The 24,644-nt window shown below is 48.1% G+C and overlaps 1 protein-coding gene across 2 annotated transcripts; it reads right to left on the bottom strand.

Moving 5' to 3' along the window:
• basp1 (brain abundant, membrane attached signal protein 1) lies at positions 1-22,331 on the bottom strand. 2 transcript variants are annotated; one of them, XM_068568018.1, is made up of 2 exons: positions 22,199-22,331; positions 1-824 (listed from the first exon to the last, which is right to left on the bottom strand). In XM_068568018.1, exon 2 carries the CDS (start codon positions 806-808, stop codon positions 95-97), a length of 714 nt encoding a protein of 237 aa, XP_068424119.1. In that variant the 5' UTR covers positions 809-824; positions 22,199-22,331; the 3' UTR covers positions 1-94. The 2 variants fall into 2 exon arrangements, with proteins under 2 accessions (XP_068424119.1, XP_068424111.1); XM_068568010.1 differs by lacking the exon at positions 22,199-22,331 and adding an exon at positions 2,515-2,751.
• Between the last annotated feature and the right edge of the window lie 2,313 nt (positions 22,332-24,644).

Below are 24,644 nucleotides of genomic sequence, written 5' to 3'. Positions count from 1 at the left end.
TTTTTTTTATTTTTTTTATTTCTTTTATTATCTTCATCCCCGTTGAGTTAGGTACTTTATTTTTTTTTTCATTTTCCGAAAAAGAAGCCGTCCATTAATCTTGAACTGCTACGGTTTGATCCTTGCTTGGCGCCTCGGTGGCGTTCGCTTCCTTGGCGGGAGGCTCGGCGGCGGCTGGTGTTGAACTAGGGGCGGCGGCGGCGGCGGCGGCCTCCTTTGCCGGTGCGGGAGTCGCTGCTGCCGCTGCTGCCACCGCTGCCGGAGGCGCCACCGCCTCCGTGGGCTTGGGGTCGGCGGCGGCAGGGGCCTCGGCTTTGGCTGCTGGTGCCGCGGGGGCCTCAGTCTTTTTGGCGTCGGCCTCACCCTTATTCTCAGCCGCCGCCGCCGGAGCGGGCGCCGCGGCCTTCACCTCGGGCTCCTTGGCGACGGGGGCCGATTCTTTGGCCGGAGCGACGGGGGCCGCCGCTGCCGCCGCCGGTTTCTCCTCGGCCTTGGCGGGCTCGGCGCTCTTGGGCGCCTCTGTTTTGGGCTCTGCGTTGGCGGCGGGTTTCTCGGGCTCCTTCGCGGCGGGAGCGGCGTTCTTTTCCTCCTCCTTGGGCGCCGCGGCGTCTGCCGCCGCCGCCGGCTCCTTGGCCGCCGTGTCGTTGGCTACCTCCTTAGCGTCGGTGGCGGCCGGGGCCTCGTCCTTGTTGTCCTTGGGCGCTTCGCTCTCCTCCGCTGAGGCCCCCTCGGCTTTGGCATCCTTGTCTTTGGCCTTGTCGTCGTTCACGTTGTAGCCCTTCTTCTTTTTGCTGAGCTTGCCTCCCATTTTGGATCTCTGGCCTCTGGGAAACACAAAGGGAAAGAGACTTTGAGTGCCGTAGAAACACAATCATTCACCTTGAAGAAGCACAACAACGAGAAAGTAAACAAACAAACAGACCAGATGGAAGCAACAACCAGCACAAACTAAGTCTGGAGCTCCAGTGAAGGAAACATCTCCACTTATGACGAAGTAAAGAGAGCAAGAACAAGAAGCTCGTGAAAGTGTTATGGAACATCTCCCAGAATGCATTGCTTCCTCTCTCAGAGCGTGCTCGCTGACGAGGAGAAGAAACAGAAATGTGAGTTCTGACTTCGGGAGTTTTGTGTTTTCCGAAACCGAGACGAGTTTTTCCTGCGAAGACAGAAGTTTATTTTGAAAGGACGGCGTGTGCGTAACCTGGACGCGTGTCGCCGGCTGAAATAAGATAATAAATGAACGTTGTGTGAGGAGAAACTGGAGCGTCATGTGAAGCGTTTTGAACATGTAGAACGATGCATTTTATTTTGAAAAATGTAAGGAATTCTGGATAAAAAGGACTCCACTACTGCTTTCTCATGTGATTAAGAGCTGACAGCTATTGTTAGACAGCACTGAAGGGAGGCAGGCTCACACACACACACACACACACACACACACACACACACACACACACACACACACACACACACACCGGCAGATTCCTGGCCCGCTCCTGGAGTTGAAGCATTTTTTCATGGTTTCTCCATCTGTTTCCTCGGTGGGGGAGACGAGTCCCGCGTCACATTAATTCAGACGTATTAGCAGCAAAGAACCTGCTGCTGTTTGAAGGATGAAGTCTGGATGTCGACGCGTGAAAACGCCCCAAAAAAAACAGTCCTGGCCGTTTATCTTTCTCATTAGGAAAAGGATTTAAAACGGCTGCAAAACAGCCTGAAATCTAAAGATGTTTCCAACGCGACAGCATTCAGACAAGAAAATACTTTGTTTGTTCACCGTCACTGAAACGAAGCAACGCCTCAGATTCACGACAGAAAGAAGTCGCGAAAAGAAATCTCGGAAAAAACAACGTATTCCTGATATAATATATTTTATATAAAGTTTAAACTGAACATTTAGTGGTTAGAAATCATCGTTATTCTAAATTGTTTAGAGACATTTATTTGTCTCAACCCATTTTACTTATATTATGCATTTTATAAAGGACTTAACATCTTTATTCAATATCTCCTGCAGACTAAAAAAGTATAAAAATCCATCATTTTATGAACAAAAAGGTACAAAGTTTTTTTGACAGGTTTGTGTTTGTCCAGACAATTAGTGATTAAATTACAATTAGTGATTAAATTACAATTAGTGATTAAATTACAATTAGTGATTAAATTACAATTAGTGATTAAATTACAATTAGTGATTAAATTACAATTAGTGATTAAATTACAATTAGTGGTTAAATTACAATTAGTGGTTAAATTACAATTAGTGGTTAAATTAGCATTAAAGTAACGTGAATGCATCTGGTATCCAGTCTCAGGTGAAACAAATGTGTTCAAAATATTACAAATATTACAAATTGGCCAATTTGCCATGAATGTAAATGAGTTGAACTCATTTTTTCCAAAGTGGTGATTTAAAAGAAAAAGTCATCATTGAATTAAAATCTCATTTCTTAATCTGTGAATGTTTTGACTCTTTTGCTGCCAAACGAAGCCGGCGCTGCTGCCGCTACTCACGGGGCGGTGGGTCCACTCAAAATGCAAATGTCCTCCTGGCCGCTGACTTGAATTATCCGCTGTTCAGAAAGCTCCTCGCTCGGCGGCGGCGGTCCTGCCTCGGCTTCGCTCGGGGCCACAATGAGGGCCTCTCTGCTGCGCCGCACCATCTGACTCCTGGCTTTCACGCCGCCGGCACAATGACTCACAATCGCCGCCGGCGGGACAATGGCTTCCTTTCAGAGCCGCGGCCGGCACGCGTGCCTCGCCTGCCGGGGCGTGCGGTCCTGTCGTGTTTGAAGAGCCGGGGGCGGAGCCAACACGACCTGGAGGAAAGGCCTCCCGCTCACTAAAGGACTTAAGTTGACCTGCAGGCCGCCGGCACAAAGGGGAAGTCTGAGAACTCCCAGCAATCCCTTCAAGAGGACAATGGCGTCAGCGCCCCGCGACGAAGACGCGTTTATCTAGCCGGAGCTGAGGAAGATGAGGGGAGAAGGTCTTGAAGAGGTCTGACAATGAAGGAACCGTAACGGGAGATCATGTCAAATTCCTGGATGTGGAACAAATATACGACCACGAAGGAAATGTAGTGAATGTCCCGCGACACATCGCCGCTATCGCTTCATCGCTAAATGAATGAAGTTAAAGTGATTTCTTGACCTCTCAGCCTCCCCGTTAGGATCTGAAGCGAGCGTCTCATCCTGTTAGACTCGCTCTCGTTGTGACGGCAGCACAGAGCTAATCTGCTCAGCCTGGAAATCCCTGATCGCTATCGCCGTGAAATGCGTCCTCGTTCCCTGACCGGCCTCCTCCTGCTCGGTGGAAACCTCTTATTTTGTGTGGAAGTCGGTTCCTTCAGCGCACGTTCCTCGAGCACCTTCGTTTGTTTCCCATGCAAACAAAGTCCAAGGTTCCCTCAGCCCTAAGGTAAACACTTAGGGAGCATAGGGCTGAGGGAACATAGAGCTAAGGGAACATAGAGCTGAGGGAACATAGAGTTAAGGGAACATCGAGCTGAGGGAACATAGAGCTGAGGAAGCATAGCGCTGAGGGAACATAGAGCTAAGGGAACATAGAGCTAAGGGAACATAGAGCTAAGGAAACATAGAGCTAAGGGAACATAGAGCTAAGGAAACATAGAGCTAAGGGAACATAGAGCTAAGGAAACATAGAGCTAAGGGAACATAGAGCTAAGGGAACATAGAGTCTAGGGAACATAGAGCTAAGGGAACATAGAGCTAAGGGAACATAGAGTCTAGGGAACATAGAGCTAAGGGAACATAGAGTTTAGGGAACATATAGTTAAGGGAACATAGAGTTAAGGGAACATAGAGCTGAAGGAACATAGAGCTGAAGGAACATAGTTTAGGGAACATAGAGTTTAGGGAACATAGAGTTAAGGGAACATAGAGCTGAAGGAACATAGTTAAGGGAACATAGCGTTTAGAGAACAGCGTTTAGGGAACATAGAGTTTAGGGAACATAGAGTTTAGGGAACATAGAGTTTAGGGAACATAGCGTTTAGGGAACATAGAGTTTAGGGAACATAGAGTTTAGGGAACAGAGTTTAGGGAACATAGAGTTCCCTTAAGGACGGAGGACTTGTTGCGCTGGGAAGAGCTTCATGATCGTTGGAGGCTTCCTCAACGTTCTGGCGTTTGAAGCCTCGGTGGAGTCTTCCTCGGTACGTTCACTGTTCCTGGCGCTCAGGATGAACTCTTTCCTCACCAGCGACTCTCGGTCCCTCCACCCTCGCGCTGCTGCGTTCACAGAACTCGTGATTGATCGTCCAGCAGCGGCGCTCGGCGAGGAAGTATTTATACCGCGTTATTAATCTGCGATCTGGCGAGGCGAACAGGGGGGGGGGGGGGTGAAACCCTCCCTGAAGGAGCAGATGGATGAGCTCTTGTGGGATCTTTTTTTCTCAGAGTCTCACTTCCTCCGGCGCGTCATCACTCGCCCACTCGCCGACGAACGCCAGCGCTCGGATCAGCTCTCTTTCCACCGTCTCGCCGTCTCTTCTCTCTGCAGTAGTTCCTCCTTCCTTCGTCTTCCTCCTCTTCCTCCTCTCCGTGTCTTTGCTCTCGTCTGCTTCACCTGCAGTGTTTTCTATCCTGAGGGTGTAGTTTTAAATCCATTGTTTGCTTCTCCTCCCTCCAATCTGTCTTGTGTTGTATGTTCTTTAATGCATCTAAATGAGTCTCTCTCTCTCTCTCTCTCTCTCTCTCTGTCTCTCTCTCTCTCACCTCTTCCCTCCTGTCTTTGCTCGCCAAAAGCATCCTTTCCTTTCTTCAAACCTTCTGAATCCCAGAGCCCCAAAATGGAGGCTCATCTTCTGAACCCACCAGTCCAAACAGGACCTCTGGTGTCATAAAGTAAAATAACCAGCCAATAACCAAGTCAATATAAGTCCATATTTCATGTGTATGACACTATTCTACAATAAATATGAACAAGAGACCCAAGGGAGCACCCAGAGAAAGCATTCATTAATATAGTTATGATATAATAAAATACTGTGTACTATCATAAACTCATAAAGCACTAAAACATGTATGAACTTATTATTCACAAGGGTTTTCTGAACATTATAGCTTTTTAAATTATTTAAACAGACCTTTGGGGTGGAGGAGATATTCAGTATTTACTTGAATGCAAACCATTCGCAATTTTCGTCATTTTGGCTCGGCCTGAAGAGGCTGTGAAGGTTCCTTCATTTCAGCATCTTTACAACTGTTCTGTTCAGCAAATAAGCTCTTGACAACCTCCCAGCGCTCGACCTGCTCAGCAGCAAACAGCAGAAAGAAGAAGATAGCGATCAAAGCCGGGGAGTGTTGGCCGCTAAAGACTCAACAAATGGCTTTCTTAAGTCTTTGTCCCGGCTGAAGAGGCCTTTGTCAACAGCGGCTCAGATATCGTCTTCTCTCTGTCAGCGACTGATCTCTGCTGTCGGCCGGTTCGCTCGTGTGCGGGTTGGATTGTAATCCCTTCCTCCTGTTCCTCTGGTTCCGGCAGATGGAGGTCTCCAGGAGGCCTCGGAGGTCCGAGTAAATCCCCGGCCCCTTCGGAGCCGTCAGCGGTGAGCTCGGCCTGGCAGGTTCTGTGTTCCTGCCGTCCAAGATGACACGTTAAAGGTTAAAGCTGCCACCGCCCCCCCGTCCTGCCGGGACGCTCTCCAGGCTTTCCACTTCCACTTCCACCGGACGATCGACTCCACAGTAAGAACGCTGCAGGAGCAGGAGCGACAGGTCGTGTCATGAAAAGCTCTCTCTCTCTCTGGAACGACCATAAATCCAGAATGCGTCACTTGGCATCGGCGGCTCGGTGTCTCTGTTCCTAACGGTGGATGTTTCTGAATGCAGCCTGAAGGCAGGACGCGTGCTCACCTCCCGTGTCACACTGACCTCCATTTTAAAACATCGTGCCTCTGGACTGACCTGCAGCTCGTGCAGCCGTCGGATCAGCGGCACGACTCCAGAGCGTCATGAAGATGAGCTACTTTCAAGTTTTCAAGCATGCAAACTGCAGACAACGCAGAATAAATGAGCACATGTGCTCACACTGTCACAGTAAACATCTGTGCATGAGCATGTTGTCATATATTACATCTGAACTAACACCTGAACAGATAAAACAAGCCCTCATCTAATTAGTTAGCTAACGCTGCGATTACCAGTCATGCTCTGATGTCATTACTCTGCACATCCTTGTCACAGCGAAACCGATTTATTATCGCTAATGAGCTATCGAGGGATGTGATTACGCCTTATGGGAGAACAGGAAAATAAAAGCGTCAGCTGCAAAGATTATGATCCATCCCCTTCCTTGATAAAAATCTGTATTGAACTGGATTCAGGATGTGGTTGTCTTAGCTTAGCATAACGACGGTAAACTGGTGGAATCAGCTAGCCTGACTGAAGCTCTGCAATTAGCATGCTGCATGTTGTGTTTAACACAAACATGCATGAACAATGCCTTTAGGGGAGTTACAGGAAGCAACGACTTTGCTCCATATATATATATATATATATATATATATATATATATATATATATATATATATATATATATATATATATATATATATATATATATGTGCGAGGATGCTTCTGCAGCATCAATGCAACGCTGCCGTTTAGAGCAGGAACACTGAACACTTCCTCCAGCTGCCGTCCAGCTGGCTGATTTAAGATGAGTCTGTTTCACCAAAGTGCAGCAGGCTGAGCGGACGGGCTGGAAAACTGGAGCAGAAAATTTGGCCCAATCACACACACACACACACACACACACACACACACACACACACACACACACACACACACACACACATTAAAAAACCTCCACTGAGTTGGAAGCAGCAGCGAGGAGCAGAGGATGCTGGGAGTTCAGAGCTCACAGTCAGCGAAGGCCGAATCTCAATGAACACGCTCGCTGAAAAACGACAGATTTGAGTCCGTGACGATGTTTTTTTCTCACAAACTAAAGGTGTGGCTTCTCCGCAGCGGTTATGCTTTTTATTTTAAACTCTCTGAGCTCCCGGCCGGCCGGACGGCGTCAGAGACGAAGCTATAAAGCGTTTCTCTCTCCGCACGTTCTGCTCTTTTGTTCCAGCCGGAGAACGTGGTGCAGCTCGAGACACAAAGTGCACCGTCAGATGGCGTCGTCCCCGGGGTCGGGCGCTCGCAGCGCGGCCGCCGGCTGCAGCTATTTCTGTCCGACAGAAAACACTTTCAGTCCACAGGAAAGAGTGAAAGTAGAATGTTCTGCTAACTGTTAGAATGAGGAGTAATGGACTCTGATCTTAAGTTATCCATAACTAACTTATTAAAGCAAATAAAGTGATATTGAGTTAAAGGTGTTGGATTGATTGGGGATCGCCTCCACGCGGCTAGCAGCATGCAGCTACCAGCGCTAACATGTGTCTCCACCATTAACAAGAACCCAAATTAGTTTTTAATTTGCATTACTGTCAGCATGAGCGACACAACAATGAAACACACACAGCTATTGTCCCTGTACACACAAACCAAGAGATTTAACTTCAAGAACATGAGAGCAGCGGCCGCGAGCTAATCCGCGGCGCACGCTAACACCGGCTACGCAAACAAAGCGCTGACAAACTCGGATTACAAAACACACAAAGAGGGAGAGAGACTTCATTCTCTGCTCACGTAGACGTGACTCCTCTTCATCCTCAGAGCAAACAGAGGTCTGATGTAAATATGAACGCTCGAACATCAGAAGCTTTGGAGTCAGAGAACAGGAAGTCACAAAGGAGTCCAGTAGGTTTCCACTAAAATTAACTTGACGGTCAGGTTTGGCGGGAAAATCTGAATAAGATCGATGTCCCACAGCAGTTATAACCATGTTCACCATTGTAGCTTAGCACGTTAACGTTAGCACGATGGCATTTGCTCAAACCGAATAAGTAGAGCTGAGGTTGATGGGAACGTTATCAGACGTGAAGACGGTGTGTAAGCTGAAAACAAATAAAAATAAAGCGGATTAGCTTTAGCTTGTTTTGGGGGTTTGTCCTGAGGCAGGAAGTGATCCAAACTAAGTCACAGCTTTGTTCTGGAGAGCAGTGTAATTACCCAGAGTGCACACGGGCTGCCCACTGCTTATTCTGGCCTGAGGCTGAACACACACACACACACACACACACGCCCATGTGCATTCAAGCTAATGCTAAACACACATTCAGAGGCATAAATAAACACACACACACACACAACCATATGCATTCAAGCTGATGCTACACACACATTCAGAGGCATAAATAAACACACACACACATGCATTGGTGTTTATAGGATCAATGCTCACATTGACCGCTTGGGAAAACTCCCGGGCTGGAAATGGTGATTGATGGCGCCCGACGGAGCGCCGCTGTGTGCTCAGCTGCTGCTCACGAGTCAGCGGACGACACTCGCCGCTTCTCGCTGAGACGTTTATCTCCCAACACAAAAACATCTCCCGCGTCGCTCTCGACCGGCTGCGAAGGGAAACCAACGAGCGGACAAAACAAAAACCCAGAAGTGAAAAACGGATTACGTCCACCACTGAGGGTTCGGTGGCATTTCACTCTGCAAAGAAGCCTCGGACGTCACGTGACGTCCATGAGGTCTGCAGAGGAGGAAGAGGTTTGTCTGGACGGGAAGTCTCTCGCCACAAGTGGATCGTTTGAAACAGCAGTTTGAGTCGTTTCTGTCAAACTGACTTTTCATTTCTGGTTACAAGCCGCTACTAGCTTCAGTGGATGTCCCCTCTGTAGCCAGCTAGCTCTTCCGCTAGTTCTTCGCTAGCGCCCCGCTGTAGCCAGCTAGTGCTTCTGCTAGTTCCCTCCTAGCTGCCCGCTGTAGCTAGCTAGCGCTGCTGCTAGTTCCTCGCTAGCTCCCCACTGAATCCAGCTAGCGCTTCTACTAGAGTTCCCCGCTAGCTGCCCGCTGTAGCCAGCTAGCGCTGCTGCTAGTTTCCCGTTCGCTCCCTGACAAGCACTGAAGGTAGCGGCACCAGCCCTGGGTCAAAGCCCGACTCGGGGGACGACGTTCACAAGACCATGCAGAACATGAATATAAGATCACAGTGCAGAACCGTAGAACCTTGAGGAACCAGGAAGCCGCAAGAGAACCGCACGAAGACGGACCGAGATGACGCAACGCCTCTCTGAACTAAGCCAACAGGACCGAAGAGCTTCTGTGAGCCGTGAAGCCGGGGAGATGAAGATGATGAAGATGATGAAGAGCAAACACAGACTCAGTGCGCTGCTGCAGGTGCACCGGATTATTAAAAATACACAAAGTCAGCAAAAAGAAAGTTCCTGATTCAGAGCACCAAGAAGAAGAAGAAGAAGAAGAAGAAGAAGAAGAAGAAGAAGAAGAATTATGCCATGAACAACGTGTGTGTGTGTGTGTGTGTGTGTGTGTGTGTTGTTGTTGTTGAGATAAGGAGGTCATTGCCATCTCACAGTTTAAGCAGTTTTCAGGCGTGTACCAAGGACGTATATGCTCGCACACACACACACACACACACACACACACACACACACACACACACACACACACACACACACACACACAAAACATTACGTTGACTCAAATGGGGACGGATAAACACACACACTGTTTATTAATGAGCAATGGACAGTGTGTCTGAGAAAAATGTGACCTGTGACCGATCCCCACACACACACACACACACACACACACACACACACACACACACACACACACACACACACACACACACACACACACACGCAGCCATCAGTCAGCCTCAAGGTTGCTATAAAGAAAACAAGACGGGGCCGTTCGTCACGAAGTGTAAACTAATGCAAACGTCCTCATTTAAAGAGACAGCGCGCCGCGGGCCGACTGCATTCTAACACAACGTTACACAACATTATAGACACACAACTCATTAACAAAAGGTGTTACTTCTTCTTCAAAGACTCGCTGACACATGCAGCGTCTCCCAGTGAGGAAGAGGTCATGGTCCAGGATAAGGTGTGAATACAAGATGTTGTTCCACAATGACTTCATGAGTTAACTGGGATTGAACCAGCGCTCACTGGGAGACGCTCATGTGTTCAGAACAAGAAGAAGAAGATGATGAAGGAGGAAGAGGAAGAGGAGGGGGAGAAGAAGAAGATGAAGAAGCTCTCAGTTGTTTTCTGGCCTCTCTGATTGGTTGATGTGATCATGTGACTCTCATGTCGTCGTGAACCTGATGAACCTCCAGAAGAAGACTTTGCTTTCCAAAGCATAAAATCTCAAAACCGTCACATCCTCCGGATGCATGAAGCCGGTTTGAGCCCGGATGAGACAGAGATAAATAAACTTCTGTTGTACTGAGTTGACTTGAAGAAGAAAAAAAGGAAGCGAACAGCAGAAGATTTCCCAGAGGACGCTCATCCTCTGGGAAATCATTCAGGCTCTGTGGGGAGGAAAGTGGAGCGAGAGCACACGATGCAGAACATTTCCTCCTGAGTGAGAGATCTCCACCAGGAAAACAAATCCTGGATTACATTCCAGACTCCTTTCATTTGTTTCTACTGGATCAGAAACATAAACCATTCTTATCAGAAGAGGAGTCATGTTTTACATAGATAGGAACCACTCTGGTTGTATAGAAGCCTCTGCTTCATGTGTTGAAGCTGCATTCTCTCTCCTGACCACCAGGGGGCGACTCCTCTGGTTGTATAGAAGTCTATGCTTCATGTGTTAAAGCTGCATTCTCTCTCCTGACCACCAGGGGGCGACTCCTCTGGTTGTATAGAAGTCTATGCTTCATGTGTTAAAGCTGCATTCTCTCTCCTGACCACCAGGGGAGCGACTCCTCTGGTTGTATAGAAGTCTATGCTTCATGTGTTAAAGCTGCATTCTCTCTCCTGACCACCAGGGGACGACTCCTCTGGTTGTATAGAAGTATATGGTTCATGTTTTAAAGCTGCATTACCACACACAACATAATTATCCTAAATCTCCACATAAATGTCAGATTTCCAGTTAATTAATCTGTAGTTTTTGTTAATGACCTCCATGCAAAGAACGTCCAGTAAAAGCTTTTCTGTTCAAACTGCAAACAGCCAGAGAGGACAGGAGGGAGAAAACACACACAGACAGACACACACACACACACACACACACACACACACACACACACACATTAACACACAGACCAAGCAGACAAATAGATGTGACACCTCGGGCTGAGCAGAGAGACCAGGTTTGTTCCGGTCGGTGGCTCGGCCTGACCGAGTGACGGAGGGTCGGATGAAAACATTATTCCGTTTCACGACGTCCGGCGGCGACGACGACAGCAGAGGAACCGGTTGTGTGAGCGAGGAACAGCTTCCTCCACACAGCGACGCGTCGATACGGGAAGACGGACCGATGCGCGAACAGAGGAAGTAAACGCTCGACGCTATGACACAGGAGCGTCCTTCAGGGTCATGATTACACCGTTAGACACTCTAACGGGTGGTTAACCACCACGTAGAAGTATTCCCACGCAGTTTTGATGACAGAAGGACGGCCGAGTGCAACAGGTCGTCAACACATTCAACCGCCAGACCTGTGTGCTGTTAGCGAGACCTTTAGACCTTTAGAAGACATTAGCATCCAGATATATGAGACGCAGAAGTCAACGAGATGATCCAACTCTGACACGAGAGGCTCGGATGTTTTGACGAGCCCGTTAGCGAACCGACACATCCAGCTAACGCGGAGCAACGCTAACGTTGGCTAAATTTAAAATGGAGTCCGTTGCTCCCCTTTACAAAAATAATTTGCAGTATTATACAAAATAAAATGAAAATGTGGTTTTCACCGTTAAATGCGATCTGGGAGAGCGCTCCACCGACTCCAGAGACTCTTTCTTCACCAGGAAACCGTTGATTGATGCTGCCCTTGACAATTGTTGTTGTTGTTGTTCTGCAGAAAACCAATGAACTCCCAATCCGACCTCCCCGTGAACCCCGTCGGCCTCCATAAATCAGCGGCCCCGCCCCCGCGCTGTAACTTACTTGTGTATCAATGGCCGTTGAACCAAAATCTTGGATGCCGGGCAGCGACAGTTGAAACGCTGCCCGCTGCCGTTTCCTGCTAGCGGCGCTCTGGATGCTGCCAGCGCGCTGCCCAGTGTTCCCAGTCTGGCGGCGTGCCCCTCTGTCTCCTAAATGGTGCGACGCCCTGCAGCCCCTCTCAGGCTTTTCAAAAGGCGCTCGGGAATCCTCTCCAATTAGGAGAGCTGCAAAATGGTTGTAGCCAAAACAACCCCGTTGTGTTTTCATACCAGCGGATCTGCCAGAGCAAATTATTTATAAAAAAAGATTTATTACTGTTGTCTCTCGGTTTCGAGAGGGAACCAAACACGAGCTGAAGTGACGAAGCCGAAGGCCAGAGCGCCGCTAACAGCGTGCATCAGTTGTGAGGAAGCAAAGGGCATCGAGACGAGGATCTACTTTGTCTGCTATGATTTATGCTTTTAATTTAGCAATTAGTCATTTTATTGCTCTGAAATGTGTCGAGTGTGAAAATGGAAAAACAGCAAAGAAAGATGAACAGAAGTCTCGTGCTTTGGGATGCAAACTGGTGGCCAGAGTGCAATGCAGCTTTTAAACGACGACATGTTCTGTTGCGTTAAATATTACTATGTTTTATATCTCAACAGTCCTTGGCAGCCGGGTGAAGGACGGCAGGAAGAAGGAAACGCACCTCATGAAAGGAGAAGGAAGGCGTCTTTATGAATACACATAAAAGTGACCGGTCTCTTAGAACATCTTCCAGGTGTTCGGTCAAGGTCAGGTGACATGAAGGAGTCAAGAAAAGCCTCCGTCCATCACGCAGACCACAAAACACACAATGCATCTCAGTCCTGGAGTCTTTTGTCATTTGTTTTTGGACGCTACGTTTCTACATAACCTCATAAAGATGCATATTGAAGGTTTCCACGAGTCTCTGGACCGTGAATCAGTTTCCAGCTCTCACACGTCCGCGGTGCCTCCGTCATGCTTGCAGTAACGCGTTCTCGCTTCCCGTCGGAGGGAACACATCGTCTGCTTGTTCGACAGGAAACAGTCCAGTATTGTGTCTCACAGAAGCAGCGTTTGTGTCGCGGATCAGCTGTGGCGTGTGTTGTTTTGTTCGTGTTAAACGTTGTGGCATGATGCATCGTCTGGCCGCCGTATTGGACGTCCTCGCTCTGGGTTGTTAATGGCTGATTGTCTCCAAAGCCCGCTTGGATTAGTGTCTTAATCATTTCAGTCCTGATGGATTGTGGGTTGTCAGATAACACACAACGTGCACTGCAAGATGGACGCCGCTCTGTAGCACTGGTCTACATTGGGGTCCTTGTAGCTGCGTTCTGATTGGACCCCTTCACTGAAGTTAGCATATTATGTTGGAGTGAGATTTTCATTGACGAGAATGCTCTAAAAGATGCTAACTAGCTCTTACCAGAGGTGGCCAGAATCATGAGGAGAGGATTTAGGCAATAAAAAAAGGCCATTATTTTAGGAAGGTGATGAACTGTGAGGTTTCTGAAGGCTCTCACATGAACCACTAAGCCCTTATTTAATCACAAGTGATTGAAAAAACAAACAAAAATGGATGACGAATGGGAGCAAAAGCCCGTTTGTTCGAGGTAGTTAAATCTGAGGTCGTTAAAGCTTGGAGTTAATGTCTGTAGAGTCGTATCCATCTCAACGAGCCCGGCTCTCCGGCTACAGATCCACATTGCATCAGCGTCTGGTAAGGTGACATTGTCGGGGAGCCGTTTGGGTCGGCTGCGCTCAGGCGACAGTAAATCATCGGCGCTGAGAGGAAACATCTTCTGGACGCTTTGTCTCGGTGCAACAGGGCGGCTCCGAGGGCGGCGGGGGATGAAACGTCTCCATAAAACATCCAGACTGATGTGCAGTCTCCTGGCTTCGTCCCAAACACTATGTGCTCTTCTAATTATCCGACCGGCCTCGTGGAATATGAATGAGCGCGTTAATTGTAATCTCCTCTGAGTTGCTGCCTCGGCGCAGCAGGACGGTACATGCTAATGAGAAGGTTCCTTTTTGGTTTTGACCTTTTGTTTTTGTCATAAAGCTGCTGAGGGCCGAGCGGCGTCTGATCGGGCCACGCGGCGGCGGCCATTTTGAGCACCGAGTGCACGCCGTACATGTAAGATAAGCTGCGATTTAAAAAAAAAGTGCACATCATAAACCCCACAAATCAAAATGGACCCTGAGCGGAGTCGGGACGCGTTAGTCCTCTCTTGTCATTTCAAAGGAGACTCGTCCCCAAACTGTTGTGACAGCCGGCTCTATCTCCCACTCCATCACGGGCTCCTGCCCATATCCTTCCTCCCAACACACACCTCCTCCTCCTCCTCCTCCTCCTCCTCCTCCTCCTCAGATACACGCTTGTAAGACAGGAGACTTCAAGAGCTGTCAAGTACTCGCTCTGCATGCTTTCAAAGGAGCCGTGAGCTCGTCTCTGCATCTTTTCTTCGCTCGCTCAGCCTGGATTTCACGAGCGGCCCGTCCGCCTTCACGAGCTGAAGTTCACCTTTGACCTTCTGCAACCTGTGGAAACCTTCATACCTGCTGCGCGGCCCATTATGCAAACTACAAGCCATGCGACGCTCCAATTAATTCCCTAATCAGCTTAACGCACAACGCCGCGGTGTGTTACTCTGATTTTAATAAGTCAATAATTGCGCTGCAGCGTGTCATCACCAGTGTTTGTCTGGTGTTGTGGTTCTGGAGGGAAACGAGGACTCTGTGTTCTCAGCTGTGTTCTCAGCTGTGTTTGCGTGTTATCGACGATGTGCAGCAGCGATTTAATACATTTTCTGTCCCGTCTGGTTTCTGAACAGGTCCTGAACAGGCGCTCATACAACCAGATATCAATAACCAGATATCAATAACCAGATATCAATAACCAGATATCAATAACCAGATATGTGTGAGAGTCTCATGGCACCTGAGACGTCATGTGAGGAAAGTCCACGTCAGACAAGTGACCTTCAAACAAGTAGCATGAAATATAAAATAACAAATCAAAGTGTTGTGATGACCTATAATTAGAAGATTGCATCTCTTCACCATGAGCAAGTGAGACCGTTCAATTTAAGCGTGACAATGTAGCGTGACAATGTAGCGTGACAATGTAGCGTGACAATGTAGCGTCACAACGTAGCGTGACAACGTAGCGTGACAACGTAGCGTGACAACGTAGCGCCACAACGTAGCGCGACAACGTAGCGTCACAACGTAGCAGCTCCGGCGCTGCAAACGCGGTCGTCGGTAGGTCTGCAGACATTGGAGACACAGAGGCTCCTTTTGGCTCCCAGAACCGACCGGCTATTGTTTCAGAGGTTTTGTCTCTTTTCTCTTTGCTGTCAGCTCGGCTTGTGTCTCTCGTGTCGATCGATAGCACTCCGGGCTTCAGTCCCACACCGTCCTCCCCTCCGTCCGTCTGCACGGATCCCCGACAGCCCCGGAGGCCCTGAAGGCGTCCCGCCCGGAGCCAGACGTGGTCCCACATCAATCGATCGCCTCTGCAGAGCCGCTGAGCCGCTGAGCGGGTTGCTCAGAACGCATCGGAGCCCAGCGACGTTTCTGAGAAAAGATCTGTGAGTAAAAGCAGCAACTCTGACGGGAAATGTTCTGTTTTTGTTGAACAAAATGTTGTTGCTCATTAGCTGAACATTGCAGATCACTACCGTTAGCTATCATTAGCTTCTTAGCTTCTGTTGTTTCCCACTTAATGAGATGTCTACTGAACATGTGTTGGAGTTATTTCAGTCCTGGGGACTAAAAGTTCCTTCATCTTTCCACAGTAAACCGCACGTGAGTCATGTGACGTGTTTACGATCCACTTCCTGCTTTCCACCACAGCGTCAAACTGAGAGAACGCTCCAGAAAGAGTACAAAACCACCCGGGAGCTCTGAGAACACAACAAACGTATCTGCTGCAGACGCAGACGCCGGCTCGGCCTCGCTCTTCCTCCGTTTGTCAGGCCGAGCTCGGCTGAACTGGCCAGACGAACGACCCCGTGACCCCGTGACCTCGTGTCACCGGCGCGTCGGACGCCGGCGGAGAGAAATTGGACGTGGCGGGCGTCCGCTGTCCCTGACACAACATTAGAGAGAGAGAGAGAGAGAGAGAGAGAGAGAGAGAGAGAGAGAGAGAGAGAGAGAGAGAGAGAGAGAGAGAGAGAGAGAGAGAGAGAGACAGACAGAGAGAGAGAGAGAGAGAGAGAGAGAGAGAGAGAGAGAGACAGAGAGAGAGAGAGAGACAGAGAGAGAGAGAGAGAGAGAGAGAGAGAGAGAGAGAGAGACAGAGAGAGAGAGAGAGAGAGAGGAGAGAGAGAGAGGGGCGTTGGGCGTCAGACCAGACGAGGACACAAAGTCGGCTGTAAACTCCAGATAACCCCAAAAAAAGAGCCGCGGGCGGTCGAGAGCCAAGACACACAGCATCACATCACCCAGCATGCAATGCAGGCCGACCGGACGCCGACACGGCCTCTGATTGGTCGATCCGCTGCAGGAGAACCTCTCAGAGGACGGAAAGCTCGTTGTGGGTTTACGTTTGAACCGCAATTAATTTATAGCGACAATAATTCAGATTTCATGTATTAAGGAATTTCATATTTTTTATTCAATGGAAATAGCTGTTATTAGATGTATTTAAAATGAAAGGACATTCATTTATACTAAATACTACACAGTAATAATAATACAAACATTATATGTAATAAGACTGGAATTCATTTTAATTGGAGATAGTGAAATATGATATTAAAATTAATACAACGGAAATATTATGTATGATTTACACTCCATTCAAACTTGTTTTAATTATTAAGTAAACAAAAGAAAAATAAATCAAAATATTTAAGAAAAAATATTATTTTAAAAACATTTTTAAAAATATATTCAATGTTATCTCAAATAATTTATTATTTATAAGTACAACTGCGCAGGTATCTGGTAACAACACATTGAACAACGAGGTTGAACAATAGAACCGAGGTGGACAATAGAATCTGCAGCCGCGTGTTGAGGGAATGAGATTTGTTCCTGTGATGTTCCTCCCTCTGCTGATGGGAGCTGACAGAACTGGGACTGGAACACCTACGAGTCTAAACTCTGCTGTAGCGTCTCATTACGCTCAGACTGAGTCCTCAAAGAGTTACCAAAGAGCGAAGACGCAGAGGAGGAAGACGATGCTGAGCGACGCCGAAGGAGCATCGTCATATTCACTGTGACCGCGGAGAACAACCGTGTTGTTTCTGCACATTATCAGCTGACCGGCGAACTTCATATGAAGCTCCAACCTCCAGTTTGACCCCGACCAGGATATTTATGGAAAATAAAATGAAGAGAAAAGTCATTTATATAGGCTTCTATACAACCAGAGGAGTCGCCCCCTGGTGGTCAGGAGAGAGAATGCAGCTTTAACACATGAAGCATAGACTTCTATACAACCAGAGGAGTCGCCCCCTGGTGGTCAGGAGAGAGAATGCAGCTTTAACACATGAAGCATAGACTTCTATACAACCAGAGGAGTCGCCCCCTGTGGTCAGGAGAGAGAATGCAGCTTTAACACATGAAGCATAGACTTCTATACAACCAGAGGGAAGTAGAGTACACTCTTATGGAAGTCAGTGTTTCATTTAGATGTATCTGTATTATTTGATCATCAGGGTTCATGGTTGCAGCTTCGGGGCTGAAACAAGATGGCTGCCGCTCGCCTCGCTGATGAAAGACAATGTTCCACCGTGAACTCTCACCGAGATGCTGATCCACGACTCACGCTGCAAGCGGGACATTCCTGCAGTTAATAATTGATATCAGAAATGCCTCCACCTGAAGTGAAATCACGAGACAGGAATGCCGAAGGGGTGTTTGTTCTTTACGGCAAACAAGCCTGAAGCACGGAGTCATTATTGAACCACACGCCATGAAAACGTTCCTGTGATGAAGCCTGAACGGGCCTGAAGAACGCTGCACGATTACACCACCACGACAGGGTGATGGAGCAAACACGGCCTCTTCAAACCATACCAGTGGTTCTCTAAATCCAGGAGAGAGAGAGAGAGAGAGAGAGAGACAGAGAGAGAGAGAGAGAGAGAGAGAGAGAGAGAGAGAGAGAGAGAGAGAGAGAGAGAGAGAGAGAGAGAGAGAGGGAGAGAGAGAGAGAGAGAGAGAGTTGTCGCTTTCTGTTCGAGCTGTAATTTCCCGACAGACGAGGTGCGATGTGACGGGGGCTTGCAGTCCACTTCCACTTCATGCACTTTTTCTGCAGAAACACTGCCTGTGACACACGGGGCCTCGGGTCAAGACCAGTTTAGTGCTCATGTTGAAGATATAAAACGTAGTAACTGAAAGCCGTTATTAAATGTTCTTCTCTCCACTCCTCGGGTTGAGATGTCTATATGATGACGCTGGATGAGCAGAGTCATATATTCATATTTGGGCGCTGGCATCATTGCGTTCAGCGTCTGTCTTGACACGATACGACACCTGTGTGACGTACGGGATGCAAAAACTCAACGAAGCGTTTTTATTGGAAACAATTTCCACACGCTTCAGATCATTTTGTCTCTTTTAAAAATCCTGCTTTGGGTCATTCTCAACTTTAATAATTGTCAACTGTAATCCTTCAACTTCCACATCAAACCCAGAGGACTCGACCTCCGTCCTGGCGTCTATGAAGCGCCGCCATCTTCCCCGTGAACCCCCTGGTTGTGCAGAAGGACATTCAATACACGGCGTCACGCTTCAGTTGACATGAAATCAAAAACTTCCCACTTCCTCATTCCCGTCAGGCGACACGTCGCAGGAGGAAGTGTCTGAGAGTGTGAAGCAGCAGCTTCTTCTGGTTTCCCTGGTTTCCCTGCAGCTCTGAACACTGAACGTTCACGTCTTCACTGCAGCGAGCCGCTCGGTCAAACATGTATTTTTTTAGCGCGTTATCCGATTGGATATCGAGGATCGTGCTGTTTCACTGCGTTTGGCACGGGCGGCTTCATGCCCGGTGTTGTGGCAATAAGAAGCCTCGGCGTCGTGCCAGCCACTCCGACCGAGAGGAGCCTCACAAGTCTCCGTGTTCGTGCCATAAACAAACACAATCACATAATTCATGCAGTCTGCGCTGCTCGCCGCGGGGCGGGCAGCATCTGGCCGTCGCAAACCAAACCGCGCTGCGCTCTCCCTTCCAGCGCAACACACAACACAACCTGCTCCCAGAAAACCCGCCGCACAACACGACACTCAGCCGCCTGCACGCCATCCTGACCGCGCGCCTGACATTGTGGGCTCGTTTTGTCTCCGTTTGAATCACAAACATCTTACTTTCTGTTCATAGAATGATTCTAGAAGACTTCTTACAGGAATAAAGAGTCTTATTTTAAAGCGAACACCACGTGTTGACGTTAACCTCCATCTCTGTCCAACCCAAAGCAGTTTGTTGCCTAAACTAATACTTCAGACTTCCCGTGAAAATTCAAGTTGATTTTGCTACAAACGAAACGAGCAAATCTTTGCACGCCGTCCTTGTCGTGCAAACAAACAACTTGCTTGTCATACGAGTCGCTAGTCAGTCGAGCTAACGTCGACCTCCATCTTGTTCTGCCTCTGAGTAGTTTAGTTCCTTTACTTTACTTCCTGTGAAGACGGACGATTATATTGAAAAAACACGAGACACAAAACAGTCTGAGCAGCGTCTGAACCTTCAGACAGTATGTCAAGGCTCTGACACACACAGACACACACAGACACACACACACACACAGACACACACAGACACACACACACACCTTGAGCAGCGGCGATGAGTCACCGTCGTAACTTCTGTCTGTTTGTCTCCGTCCAGCAGGATGAATGAACTCACTGGACTCACAAGAGCCAATCAGCAAGCAGACAGACACCACAGCCCCCACAATGCAACAGGGCTCTCCACCACAGCCCCCACAATGCAACAGGGCTCTCCACCACGGTCCCCACAATGCAACAGGGCTCTCCACCACGGTCCCCACAATGCAACAGGGCCCTCCACCACGGTCCCCACAATGCAACAGGGCCCTCCACCACGGTCCCCACAATGCAACAGGGCCCTCCACCACGGTCCCCACAATGCAACAGGGCTCTCCACCATGGTCCCCACAATGCAACAGGGCTCTCCACCACGGTCCCCACAATGCAACAGGGCTCTCCACCACGGTCCCCACAATGCAACAGGGCTCTCCACCACGGTCCCCACAATGCAACAGGGCCCTCCACCACGGTCCCCACAATGCAACAGGGCCCTCCACCACGGTCTCCACAATGCAACAGGGCCCTCCACCACGGTCCCCACAATGCAACAGGGCCCCACTCTGACCTATAAACGGTCATGTGTGTGTGCTGTTAGTGACTCAGTTGGTATTAGTTATTATAATATGTATATAATATATTATATATTATATATTGGTCTTGGGAGCCATGTTTGTCTTTCAAAGAGAGAGTAGCATGTGAGGGAGGGGGAAGACGTGTCAGCCAATCAGAAGCAACACCTACCACCGACATATTGGCGCGTATTGATTAAACGTCGCACTATAATGGGAGTTATGAAATCGCTGCGTGCCCGATGTGTAATATTGACACAGAGAGTTAAAAGCTCGTTAATGATTATTAAAAGGCAGAAAATCGGAACAAGAACGCCGAGGGAGGAAATGAAAGGCTTCACATGAGACACGCTGGACACATATTAGTGATCGCTACGGAGCGATGGAAGCACTTTGTGGAAGAAAGCTTCTTAATACTACAAATGTACCGAAGTATTAAACGTGCAGGTGCTGAATGGACAGAAAGGCTTCATGTGAGTATGATGACCAGAGTACTGATATACAGTCGTTTAGTCTCTAAACAGACCATAGTGAAGAAATATTCAGTTTACAATTACAGTGAAGAAATATCCTTAATATGAATTCATATTAATTTTGCATCGACGAATCGATTAATCAACTAATTATTTCAGCACAAAACAGCCTCACTGGAGTGTGAAAATGGTCTCGTCTCGGTACACCATCACACACACACACACACACACACACACACACACACACACACACACACACACACACACACACACACACACACAACCCCACCGACACAAAAAACATTTTATTAACATAATCATTTTTTTTTCTTTCTCGGACCTCGAATTAAAACCCCACCCTCCTCCTCCTCCTCCTCCTCCTCCTCCTCCTCCTCCTCTCCATCCTATTGACAGGCAAGGTGGCGTCTCTCGCGCATCCACACCCTGCTCCCACTGCGCATGCGTGCCGCGGCAAACAAAGGACCGAGGCTTCCTACCAGGAGGACTAATAAAGTTAGAATAAAACCTCTTGCAGCAGCAGGAGGAGGGGAGCGGGGTGAGAGGGTGAATGTAGTGCACGTGCACGCGGACGAGGGGGGTTATTCAGGTAACCCCAGCTCTTCATCACCCTCCTCCTCCTCCTCCCACACACGCTCCCCTTCATCTTTCCTCCTCCACCTTCTTCTTCTGCTCGGTGCAATAAAACAGAAATATGTGATCAATAATTCATCTTCATCGTGACATAATCCGGTTGGAGACGCGGAACGTGTGTGTGGACGCGCGCGCGTGCACGTGAGCCGTGTTGCATGCGGCCGAGCGGCGCAGACAAAGAGGAGGAGACCAGGAGCTCCTGTCTCCTGTCATACACCATATGATGATATGATATTAATGCTCTGATCCGGTGTATCGATACGTGATAAAGAGCGCGTTGTGCGCGTGCGCAGTCGAAGCGCCTTTTCTTAGTTTTACCTTCAATAAAAAGTGAGAAAAGGCATAGATGTGTGCGTGAGGGTGAAGCGCGTGTTCCTCCAGACGGTACACACCCCTTTTTAAGCTCGTGCACATTTTTCTTTCTCGCCTGTTAAAAAACAGAAAACAGGATAAAAGAAGAATAAATTCCTGTAATTTAAAATCTTCCATTTCATTGAGTTTAAACGTGCACTTCCTGTTTGTGCTCGCGGATCTTTTGTCTCCACGTGACGGCGGAGGAGAGAAAAAAGGACAAAAGGGATGAAAAATAAATAAAAAAACAATAAAATATCCACAAAAAAGCCTCCAAAGCGCTTTTTTGTCTTTTCGTTTTTTGGTAATAAAGCAGCAGAAAGCCCCGCGCGCGCGCCTCTTACCGTGCGCGTGGTTCCGCGGCTCCTGTGCGCTCCTCAGCTTGTGTAGCGGCGGATGAGCTCTCTCTCTGCGGCTTCTCCTGCGCGCCCAGCGGCTTGTGCTGCTGCGCGGTGCACGGCTCCGCTTTGGCGATCCTCCGCACGCGCCCGCGCACGTGCACGCGCGGAGGGTTGTGCACGCACGCGCTGCACTGCACGCACGCGAGCGCCACAGATGCACAATTGCGATTTTTCTTTTTTTTTGCGGGAGAAAATGTTTTATTGAGAGTTTTTATTTCATCATGTTGAGTTTAATTCGCCTTGAAGCGTCAGAGTGAGGAAGAGGATGCTCTGCTCTCTGGTGCTTTATGGGTTTCTTCCTCTGTAATGCTCCACCAGTCTATTAATATTCCCTCTCGCATCCATCACAGCAGCTCTGCTTCACAGGAGCAAGTTAAATCTCTTCTCGCTGATGGATTTGAGTGATTAATAAATAATTGCGCAGTGGATGCGCAGGTGCGTTTCTCCTGCGCATGTTTCAGTGTAACTCCTCGTCTCTCTCCACGATGAGCGCGCCCCCTGCCCTCCGCTGCGGAGACTTGTTGATGCACGAATTAATGCACGTGACACCTGGAAGAATATTAGATTAACATATCATATAGTAACATTAACATATCATATATTAACAATAACATATCATATATTCACATATTATATATTAACATTAACATATCATATATTAACATATCATATATTAACATTAACATATCATATATTCACATATCTGATCAGAAACATAACGCCTATTTGGCCTGCATGAAAATAAGTTATTAATACAATAAATAGCATTTACACAAAGCTGGGTGTGTATATATATATATATATATATATATATATATATATATATATATATATATATATATATATGTATGTATGTATGTATGTATGTATGTATGTATATATGTGTGTGTGTGTGTGTGTGTGTGTGTGTGTGTGTGTGTGTGTGTGTGTGTGTGTGTGTGTGATCATTGCAGTCTTCAGTTCAGCCACTAGGGGGCAGTGTTAGCCAGCTATTGAGGTTCATTTGCTCCTCGCCTGTGTGATTGCTTCATTGAACCAGTTTCTTCTTCTTCTTCTTCTTCTTCTTCTTCTTCTTCTTCTTCTTCTTCTTCTTCTTCGTCTTCTTCTTCTTCTTCTTGTAATATAATATATAAATAAGAAAAATGCATAATATATACAAACAATTGCATTTTACAAAAAAATAATCATAAAAATGTACAATATATATAATAATAATGATATGAATATTAAATTAAATGAAGATGAAGCCAAACAAACGAAGCAGCTGTTAGATGTTGAAGTTGTAGAATCTTTAACTCTTCTTCTCCTCCACGTAGAGACGGCAGGAGGAGCGCGAGGCACGGGAGGAAGAGGAGTGGGAGAGGGAGGGGTCAGGGGAGGAGGAGGAGTGGGCGGAGCCTCGGGAGGAGTGGGAGGAGCCTCTGGATGCCTGCGCACCGGGCTGCTGGCTGACTGCGTCTCCAAAGTTTGAGCCTCCCTCTCGGTTCCTTCTCTCCCGTTGCGCGTTCGCGTGTTGCCCGACAAGCGGACCACCGACCCGAGGACTGACGCAGGGGGGACGGGCATCAGGAGTCCGGGCTCCTGGAGGAGAAGACCCCCCAAAACTTTTCTTTATTTTAATATTCCTCCTCTTCTGCCGGAGCAGCCAGCCCATGAAACAAAGAGTGCAGCCCGCTGCTGGAGCTCCACGCTGACGGACCCGCGGTCCCCCCTCCTGCCCCGCGGTCCCCCCTCCTGCCCCGCGGCCTGGAGGCTCAGCATGGACTACTGACCCCCGGGTCCCGGGTCCCTGAGCTGCGGCCCCGCGAGCCGCCAGTGAAAACTCTGGATTAAAACTAGCAGCGCGATGGATAACTTCTTCACCGAGGTGAGAGCGCTGTGTGCCGCTTCAGGTCCTTTCACTCCTCATAAGAAACTCTGTGCCGCTTCAGGTCCTTTTACTTTTACTCATGAGTAAAAGTAAAAGGACCTGAAGCTGCCAAGAAGTTTGTTATCAGTCATAACAAACTTTGTGCCGCTTTAGGTCCTTTTACTCATAAGAAACTTTGTGCCACTTCAGGTCCTTTTACTCCTCCTAAGAAACTCTGTGCTGCTTCAGGTCCTTTTACTTTTACTCATAACTTATGAGTAAAAGTAAAAGGACCTGAAGCGGCACAAAGTTTGTTATGAGACATAACAAACTTTGTGCCGCTTCCGGTCCTTTTACTCCTCAGAAACTCTCAACTGCTTCACGACCTTTGACTTTTACTCATACCAAACTCTGCCACTTCAGGTCCTTTTCCTTTTACTCCTCATAACAAATTCTGCCGCTTCAGGTCCTTTCACTCCTCATAAGAAACTCTGTGCCGCTTCAGGTCCTTTCACTCCTCATAAGAAACTCTGTGCCGCT

Source organism: Clinocottus analis, unplaced genomic scaffold (assembly GCF_023055335.1).
Source record: "Clinocottus analis isolate CAN_PGR_092001 unplaced genomic scaffold, fCliAna1.0.p SCAF_11, whole genome shotgun sequence".
NCBI lineage: Eukaryota > Metazoa > Chordata > Actinopteri > Perciformes > Cottidae > Clinocottus > Clinocottus analis.
Note: the sequence above shows the minus strand (reverse complement) of the source record. Positions and strands in the feature narration are given on the sequence as shown.